At 58.4% G+C, this 10124-nt stretch overlaps 1 protein-coding gene across 4 annotated transcripts in view; it reads right to left on the reverse strand.

The window, feature by feature from the left end:
- The window catches only part of NFATC1 (nuclear factor of activated T cells 1), a 100166-nt gene that overhangs the window by 86003 nt on the left and 4039 nt on the right, over positions 1–10124 (reverse strand). For all 4 annotated transcript variants that reach the window (XM_034996123.1, XM_034996125.1, XM_034996124.1 and 1 more), the window contains exon 2: positions 3061–4153. In XM_034996123.1, the coding sequence (XP_034852014.1) occupies positions 3061–4153 (1093 nt within the window). The remainder of the gene's footprint in view (positions 1–3060; positions 4154–10124) is intronic.

The following is a 10124-nucleotide window of genomic DNA, read 5'->3' on the forward strand; positions in this document are numbered from 1 at the left end:
CGCCCCCCCCCCCCCCCCCCCCCCCCCGCCCCGCACACGCATCAGCTGCCTGGTCAAGCCTGACCTGGAAGTGGGTTGTTACCACGGACATCATCAGCACAGAAACGCTCTCCTTTCTGAAGGGACTTAAAATAGAAAGCTCACGATTCTGGGTTTTGGGGGTGCTCTACCATGTCACTGCGATTTCTGGGCATTTCTCAAGCTTCAAAAAGTATCATTCTATTAAACTCTAAAAGAAATTTAAACCATAAAACTATAAAGTTTTATTAAATACTGTGGTTAGTTTCGCGAACAACATAATTTCTCCAACTGCAGTAAGAATTAGGTATCATTTTTGACTGCTGTGGGCCTATCAGAATGCTCTGCACAGAGGGGCCACCATAAATGCCGTATGGATAAGAAAGACCCCACGGGGAAAAGATCCCAGAGCATCCAAAGTCCCCGGGAAAGGCTACTGCTGCTCGTTTTTCATTAAAAAGCTCCTTTTCCTGGGAGGACGGAATTAAAAGCTCAGGCAGTGACAGGAAAGGCAGACGGGTGACAAACCCTCCATCCAGATTCTGGAGATTGTTCAACACGCGGCCCTGGGGTTGCACAGCGGAGACCCTGCTGACGTCCTCGGTGTGGGCAGGAGTGGGGCAGGAAGTCTGGTGGGGCCACCCCTGCCTGCGGGTACAACGCCCTGACCTCTCGTTTGACCCTGGCCCCAGCTGACCCGGGGCACCAGCTGACAGGGCCTCGCGGAACAGAACAAGGGACCAGGAAACACATTGCAATGTGGAACCAAAACAGGGGGAAAGGTTAGCTTCCCACCTCCTGAGGGAAGCTGGGAGCCTCTGCGGGTTTTGTTTGCTCGCCGAGCTCACAGGAATGTTAGGCGCCCGCTGCCCCCACCCCGCCCCCACCGGGGAGCTCTGTGACGGGGGCAGATCCCCGGGACCACACGATGACCGCTAAAACTCTGAACACAGACAAAGACAGTGGCGTACGTCCCGATTACACAGTCAGACTCATCTGGTCTGCGCCCACGGCAAACCGCCAGGAACAGCCGAGTCCCCGCAGACGCCCCGTGGCCGAGTAAGCCTCCAAAGAGGAGGCGATGGGCCCTTGTTAAAGGTAGCCTGCCGTCCTCATGCAGAAGTGAAGCTGGGTGTTCTGGGCTGAACTGCGTCCCCCAAAATTCAGGGGTTGGAGTCCTCACCCCAGGACCTCAGAATGTGACCGAGTCTGGACGCGGGGTCACGTTACAGCGAGGTCACCAGGTGGGCCCTGGTCCAGCGGCTGGCGTCCTTGTAAATAGGGGACATCTGGACACAGACAGAAGCCCAGAAGAAACGCAGCCGTCTGGGCCTCAGAAGGAGCCAACCCCCTGGCGCCCAAAGCTCGGACCACGGCAAACAGTATCTGCTATGTGGCACTGTGACCGCAGCCCGAGCACAGACCGACACACAGGGCTGACCGACGAAGCCACCCTTCCACACGCGGTCTGACCGCAGGGGTCCAGTGAGGGCCCGTTCTGAGCGACAGTGGCCTTCACGGTCCCTGAAAACGCAGGTGGTCGTTACCTGTAATGTGGGAACCCGTTTGTTGAGACAGTTAGCTTCGAAATAGTCTTATTTTTACTTAAAATTATAAGGAGACTACAGTGAGCATAAACTATTCTTTTAAATATTTTTAAATGCCTTCAAACAGGTTAAATTCCCACGTTCATGAATTAAAGCCAGGTGCTGAGATACGTTTTTTTGGTGAGGCCTCTGAATATACCAGGCTCTTGAGCTTTAGAGAACGAAAGCATAAGTTGGGATAGAAATGTGGACACCTCCTAACGCAAGTCAAGAGAAATCAGGGTTAATCCTTGCTTTCGCGCTTTCTCTTCACTGACTCCTAGTCTACGCCTCAGGCGAAGGTGGCCCTGACCGTGGTCTGACTGCTTTAGAAACTGTCAGTCTCCCACTGGGTTTCTGCCACAGACTTTCAGAAGGTTTAGCTGCGTTTGCCCGGAACCTACAACTCAATGACCCCCTTACAGCTGCGCCCGCCTCACAGGCCCTCGCTGTGGAAGGAGGCTCTGAGCAGAGCCGAGCAAATTCTGCATCGAGTCACCCTGCCGACTGGCTTCCCTCACCGCGGGGCGCACACTGCCAGAACCCGTGGGTCCCTCTCCCCAGGGCTGCTTCTAGAAGGCCCTCCAACGACAAAGGCACAGGAAAAACAAAAGGCCGAGCCCAGGGTACCCGGCACCGCCCTCAGAAGCATGTGTGCTTCCCGGGCGGGGGGGTGCAGCCCGTGAGGGGAGGATGTTTTCATGCCTGATAAAAGTCCTGGAGCAGAAAGCGCTCTGCCAGGGGTCATTAGTGGCCCACCTGTTGGGAAAGCTGTTTAGTTAAAAATAAAAACAGTGGGCTGAGTAAGTGGACCCAGTGGAGTGGCCCCAGCCTGCACACCGCTAGAAAGAAAAATCAACAACCCGAGCCGCGGCGCTGGGAGCACGCTTGAGCTCTCCGTCGCCAGACTGCCGGGGGGCGGGCGCCCGTCTCCTGGGACCGGGCCGCCGTGCTGTTCTCCAAACGCGGGCAGGGCCGCCTGCGGGAGCGACTGCGGGGAGCGGGCTTTGCTGCTCTGGGGAATCGCTGAGCCGAGGCCCCATCTGCACCCAGCAGTGGCAGCAATTAGGCGGGAGAAAGGAAACGGGGGAGCGGTGGAGGCAGGCACACAACAGGAGAGGGGTCATTTGGTTTTATTAAAAAAGACCCCCAAAATGAGTGCACGTGGGTGCAAGCCCTTGTTAGGGGCTGGCCTGTCCCCACCAGAATTCACGTGCTGGCGTCCTACCCCCGTACCTCGGAATACGGCGGGTCAGGGCACGGGACCTCGAAGGGGGTTATTCAGGGAGGACGAGGTCTTCAGAGCGTCCTCGTAGAAGGGGGGTTTGGACGGGACACACGCGGGGAGGCGCCGCACGCGCTAAGGCAGAGTGGAGGTGCGTCTGAAGCCAGAGGCGGCCAGCCCGAGCGGGAGAGGCCTCAGGAGCAAGGGGCCCCGGGGCACGCGCTCGCTCACCTGCCGTGGGCCGCCGGGGACCGGGGCCTGGCCCACTGGTACGGATGCTGCGGGACCGACAGGTACTGGTCGCAGAAGGCCCCCTTCCGGATGTGCTGGAAGGACAGGAACTCCTCGGGCAGGAACTCGGACGGGGGCGGCGTGGCCCCCAGGGCCTCGCCCGCCGGCTCCACCTTGAGCGCCACGGAGGGACAGTGGTCCGGGGCGGTCTTGCGCGCCTTCACGGGGACGCCGTCCAGCTCCAGGCTGCTGTCGGTGCTGAGGGCGTTGATGGCGGCCACGATGGCGGAGCTGGTGTACTGAGTGCTGTTGCCCAGCCAGGTGTCGTCGGTGACGCTGACCCGCGGCGAGCCGCGCGGGGACGGCGTGGGCGAGGCGTGCGGGGAGCCGGCCAGCTGCCGGCCGTTGAGGCCGTACTTCCTCTTGTTGCAGGGGGACGGGGGCCGGGACGTGCGGGCCCCCAGCCAGCTCTCCTCCGTGACGCTTGCGCGGGGCGAGGTGCAGGGCGAGTGTCTGGGGGAGCCGAGCAGGCCGCAGGCCCCCAGGCCACGGGGGAAGCCGTCCTCGGGGTCCGTGGCCTTGGGGGACACACAGGGCGACTGCCACGGGGACGTCTGCGGGGACGCGTAGGGGTACGAGAAGCCGGACTCGAAGGACGAGGCCTCGGAGTTGCAGCTACGGGACGACAGGCTGCTGGCCGGGCTCAGACAGGAGGGGTCGCGGTAGGCCTCCAGGCCGGGCAGACCCAGCGTGGCCGTGCACGGGGGTCGCTGGGAGCCGGGAGGGACGTCTTCTACCTCCGCGTCGTGGAAAAACTGGTTGCTGCCGTGGTGCAGTCCCAGGTACGAGGTGATCTCGATGCGAGGACTCTCCAGGGCGGGGGCCCCGTTGGGCCGGACGTGGCCGGAGGAGAGGAAGCAGCTCGAGGGCCTGCTGTCCACTGCCCCCCCATAGCCCGGGGGCTGACTTGCCGCAGCGGCTGGCATGCCTGGCGCTGAGGTCTGCAGGTCGTGGCATGGAGCTGGCAGCGAGGGGCGAGCCGAGCCGGGAGGCAGAGCAGAGCTGATGCTAGAGGTCGCGTAACTATAGTGCTCTAGAAAGGGGACAGAGAAGAAGATGGCGTGAGGGGCCAGTCATCAGAAAATACACCCACAGCTTGGTGAGCCCTTCGGCACCGCACACGCCCAGGCCTGGACCCCAGGACACAGCCGCTGAAACGCCGCTCGGCTCGTACTGCTCCCAAGGGCCCCCCCCGGCCCACAAGGCCCGTACCCATCCTCCCTTCCCTGCTCTCCAGCACAAGGGCACCGACTGCCCCTCCGACCACCCTCAGGCTTCCATTGGCTTCCCTCTGCCCCAAGTGTCCTGCCATTAGAGAACCACCCCCCTCCTTCCTTCCCTCTTCTCTTCACTCAAAGACTGCCTTCCCCAGCCACCTTCCCAGATTTCAGTCCCCAACCCAACCCATGTGTCATCCTCCCCAGCTTATCTCTTCCTCAACACTTAGCATCATCTTGTCCATCTTCTCTTTTACCAGAAGAAAATAAGTTCTGTGAGGGCAGGAACCTTTGCCTGCCTTAGTTGACTTTGCTTCATGGCTGTCTTCAGAGCCTAAGACTGTGCCCTGGCACATAAAAGGTCCCCAATTTGTTAAACAGATGGATGGATGGGTGGGTGGGTGGGTGGAAGGATGGATGGATGGGTGGGTGGAGGGATGGATGGATGGGTGGATGGAGGGATGGATGGACAGATGGATGGGTGGATGGGTGGAGGGATGGGTGGAGGGATGGGTGGATAAATGGGTGGATGGGTGCATGGAGGGATGCATGGGTGGATGGGTGGAAGAATACATGGGTGGGTGGGTGGGTGGGTGGGTGGATGGAGGGATGGGTGGATGGATGGGTGGGTGGGTGGCGGGATGGAAATGTGGATGGGATGGATGGGTGGAGGGATGGATGGGTGGATGGGATGGATGGGTGGATGGGATGGGTGGGTGGATGGATGAATGGGTGGGTTTTACCTATAGGAACCTGGACAATTACAGAGATTTAATAAGCTAATCACTGTCAAGGTGCCCTAATCAGTAGCTACAAAGAAAACACCTCAAGGATCAGATAGGAACAGATTCTGGGGTCTCTCTCATGTAAATTCTGATGGCAGTTCATGGCCTAGGAATCCCTGTTTCAAAAAAAAGCAGAGAACATTGATGCACAGCTAGATTTAAGAATCATTATATGTTAATTATAACCTCAATAAGCTATATTTTAAAAATCATTACCAGCATAATTAGTAATTTTTAACAAAAAAAACACATTTCTGGATTTCCTATTTGCAAAGACATTTTACAACATCTTGGTACCTCATTACCGTGCACCTAGAGAAGAGTGTTCCAAGTCTCTAAATAATGGAAGCGCACATGGAAACCCGACACCCAGCACACTGCCCTGAAGGTACGTGGTTCCGTGACAGGGCTCCCTTCCGCGGTGCCACGACCAGAGACCCACACGGACCAGCCGCGGGAAATCAAGGGTCTCAGGGCACTGGCTCAAACCCCACCGCGTTTACGGACAGAAACGGGTCTCGCGCCCCAAACAGACCGGCGTCCACGTCTGCTGTCGCTTACTTCCAGAAGGAGCCATTCAGCCGCTCCTTCTGGCAATCAGGTTCTCACAGTCCCTGCTATCAAGAAGTTCTTGCTTCTGCTGCTCGGAAAACCCCCAGGAAAACCTGTTTGCCCGTGTTCCTCCAGGCCCCTCACAGGTGGCCTGGGGGGAGCACACAGGCCCGCCCCCTTTCCAAGAGAGCATCAGAGTTCCAGACGCTCAGCGTCTGTGCCAAAATGCCCTGGGGGAGAGAGCCCTGCCAAAGAGGGAGCAGACCAGAAGCTTCGAGGGACAGGAAGTGGTCCCCTCAGGACGGCTGGGCCTGGATAAGCCCTCGAGCTCATGCACCCAGCGACCCAGCTGCCTATCTCCAGTGGTGGTCCCCCATCTGCTCCCACGGAGCGTGGAGCAAGCAGGAACCCCGACAAGGGGGCGCGAGGAAAGCAGCAGGCCCTCGTTGCCCCAGGCAGGAGGCGGGGCGCTGGGCCTCCCACCACCTGCCCCCATGCTGCCAGCCCTGGGACCATGTCCCACGCTCACCGGCGCTTGCGGTACTCCAGTCACACCCTCACATGCTTACGGACAGCCTGAACACATACACAGCCGTCGAAAGTTTAAAATTACAGTCTTGGGCGCCTGGGTGGCTCAGTCGGTTAAGCGACCGCCTTCGGCTCGGGTCATGGTCCTGGAGTCCCGGGATCGAGTCCCGCATCGGGCTCCCTGCTCGGCAGGGAGTCTGCTTCTCCCTCTGACCCTCCCCCCTCTCATGCTCTATCTCATTCTCTCTCTCAAATAAATAAATAAAATCTTAAAAAAATAAAAATAAAAATAAAATTACAGGCTTTGTAAAAATCAAACAAGGAGTTAAAAACCCAGGAGAGGCACTTCACAGAGAAGGTCAAGGTTCCTCAGGAACAGGTGGCCTGGGGGCCACGGGGCCACCTGCGCACATCTGCTTTCAACACTTCCCCACCCGCGCACCTGACGGACCACCACACAGGCGCCTGATGGGGCATCGTCCAGAGGGACCTGGGCAGCGGGGGCACGGGGGGGCAGGCCCCGCAGAAGGCAGGCCGACCCTCGGGAGGGTCTGCCCCACACACGGGACCCGTCAGGAGCTGCAGGGGCATGAACGCTAATCACCATTCCCTCACTGAAAGGCGTCGGAGAGATTCGCCTCCACCAAGAGTTCCTCATTTCCAGCCTTGAGCACGTTAGTGCACGACCGTACATAAACGTAGTTCCACTCATACACACGTCTCCACGCACGTCCTCCCCGCACAAGCACACATGTATGTACAGGTACGGTGCACACCCCTACAGACGTGACCGATCCGACCGGCACAGGGAGCGACGGGCTGAGTGTGAGGGGCACATCCTGTCATCACGGGGCCAATACCGAGGATATTAATGAAGTGAGTGAGTTTGTTTTACACACTCAGAAGCCAGAATTTAGGACGTTGACTTCAACAGATAACTTTATCACGTCGATGTGTAATTAGAGCTGAGTTAAAGAGATGTTCGCCTCCCTCCATCCCTGGCATCTGGCTCACGACTGGCCACCAACTCCCGCCTTCTGGGCCGCCATGTGCGCTAGGCATCTCGAACCCCTGTTTTCCCAATAGCGGCTGGTGCAGGCTGCACACCCCTTTCTGGCCGACATCCCAGCCCAGCCCCTCCTGCTCCGTGTCTGCCCCCAGCACCCCCGGGGGCCACCTCCGCCAGGGCGGCCGTCACCCTGTGCTGGCCACACACACTTTCCTGGGCCCACAGAGAGAGAACCACGGTGCCGCTCTGCTGTGGGCTCAGCTCCCCTTTGGCTTTCGGGGTGGATGACACACCCCGGGGGCCCCCAAAGGGCCCACAGGCACGAGGGGCTCTGCCTTGTCTGCGGGGGCGTCCAAGCAGCAGCTGTGAGGCGTGCGGCCTGTCTCCTCCCCGAGCAGCTCTGACCTTGAGGCGCCATCGTCCTAAGGACAGGGGCAACCTCGCCAGACCCTCCCAGACAGACGAGGCGCCCCAGGCCCTGGCCCACCCCCGCCAGCGTGAACACGTGTCCTGTGGGCCCTGCATTGTAGCCCCTGTACCTGTGGGAGGACGAGGACCTAGCATCCGGGGAAGAACGTGTTTGCCTGTTAAAGAGAAACCACCAAGTACGGCGGACAAAGCACGAGGCGTGAGGCTGGTGGGGACCATGAGATGCCGTGTGGAGCACAGACGTGTGTCATGAAGCCACGCCCGCAAGGAGTCCGTGATGCCCCTGCGATGGGCCCCCAGGCCTCCCCAGCTCCCAGGACTCTCCCAGGCTGTCCGACCTCCAGGGAGGTTTAATGGACCGATCCCTGCATTTCCCGCCCCAGTTAGAAGAGCATTGTGTGTGTCTACAATTTAAGAGATGGGGCGCCTGGCTGGCTCAGTTGGAAGAGCGTGCAACTCTTGATCTCGGGGTTGTGAGTTTGAGCCCCATATTGGGCGTAAAGACTAGTTAAAAAGTTAAAAATCAACTTAGAAGAGAAAGAGAGAGCTGAGCCCATGGCTGCACTAACATTGGTTGGCAGGAAGGTAATCCCAAGATTTAAAAAACAAATCCTAGCAATCGGTGGAGCAGGTCTGGGGGCCTCCCCAGCAGCTGCCCCCGGGACTCAGCCCCTGCTCCTGGGTGGCCCGAGTCCGAGGCTCCAACTGCACAGTGTGGCACAGACACTGGGGGGCACTGGGGGTTCTGGGTGAAAAGGCAGAGTGAGGCGGGTCTGACCAGTGGTGCATGAACACAGTCTTCTCAAGGGTCTGGAGGACACAGGGTGCAGGACAGAAAGGGCCCCCCGACTCCCAGAACTTCCTAAGAGGGGCCTTTACGTAAACCAGTCTGTCAATAATCATAATTCGATGAGAAAAGAAAAAAGCATAAAGCTTTTATTTAAAAAAAAAACCTCACTTTTCCTTAATTAAACAAATTACAAAATGAAAGCCTTAAATGCTTGAACTTCATTACGAACACTCAACCAAAGAGTTGGAGGCTGCTGGATAATAAAGGTCTCTCTTCTAGAACAAACACACACACAAGAGGGAGGTCCCAGCTCGCCCCGCTGGGCCCTGGGTGCTGTCTCCCCGCCGGGAGGCATCTTGCCCTGCCCTCCCTCCCCACTCCCACCCGGTTTGCTTTCATTACACACCTAAAACGTATTCAAATCTGAATTATTTCACTACTCAAAGGATTACATTTACATGGAATGAAGATATTTCCAGTAACCTTCTTAACTATCCCGAGATGTTCAGGCTGGTTCACGTCACATCAGGAGCCACTTAAAGTGCTCAGCACCCGTTAGGGTCACTTTCTGCCGCCTGGCTGTTTGCCAAGGATCGTTCATTAAATTACAGCGCAGGTGAATACAAAAGAAACTGCCCCAGTTAACGCAAGTATCATGGAGAACGTATTCAAAACAGTTCACTGCACTAACCAGTAATAAAAGTGCGGCTCATCCTCTGAAGACATGACCTGCCCCCTACCTCCTGGTTCTCACATGTCCACCCTGGAGTCGCAAAGCCCCGGGCAAGGTGCTCTAGGGACTGAGGATGGACACCAGGGTGGGCGGAGGATGCGTGCGGCGCCCAGGCTGGTCCAGCGCCCGGCAAATTCATGCCAGAGTTATCAGAAGGATTTCCTCTCATTCTGAGAAAGAATTTATTTCAGAACCAGGCAGTTTTGTCATTTCTGATCAACCACCAGAAAGGTATATCCATGTCCTTTCTACCGAAGCCAACAGCGTCTGCGCCAGGCACCTGCCCTCCGTGGGCCCAGCGCGGCAGGCGGATGCAGCGGCCCGGGCTCCCACAAACTGAGATGCCCGGCCCGGCTTCTCCCCTCTGGCATCTGTTGGGGTTGAACCCCAGGACACGAAGCTGGATGGAGAAGCCGAGCAGCTGGGACGCAAGTTCCTGTCTTCCAAGAGGCCCGAGCGGACGTCCCCGCCGGGGGCACCGCGAAGCTACCAGGCAGCGGGATGAGAATTTCCCAGGTAGTGGAAACAAAACAACACAACCCCAAACCAAAACACACTCCTGCCCAGAGCTTGCTGCAGGGCGCTATTTACAGTGAGCAGCTGGGAGGCACTGCGTCAGCGGCCAGGGCCAGGGCGGCCGTGGGGGACACACAGAAACGCACGGAGCCATCGGGGGCTCAACAACCCGCCGGGAGAAAGATCACTCGGGCCAGGAGAACGGCCTCGTCACACCATCACACACTACTGTGAGTTCCAGAAACAAGCACACCTCGCCTTTCGTCGGGTCCTCAGTCCACGCCTTGCGGGGGTGCCCTGACGGCGCCCCCTGCACAGCACAGCTCACGGGGTGCCCTGACGGCGCCCCCCTGCACCCCTCTGCACAGCACAGCTCACGGGATGCCCTGACAACGCCTCCCTGCACAGCAGAGCTCACGGGTGCCCTGACGGCGCCCCCCCTGCA

The sequence above is a fragment of the Mirounga leonina genome, unplaced genomic scaffold, assembly GCF_011800145.1.
Source record: "Mirounga leonina isolate KUSES-001 unplaced genomic scaffold, KU_Mleo_1.0 Mir_93, whole genome shotgun sequence".
Lineage (NCBI taxonomy): Eukaryota > Metazoa > Chordata > Mammalia > Carnivora > Phocidae > Mirounga > Mirounga leonina.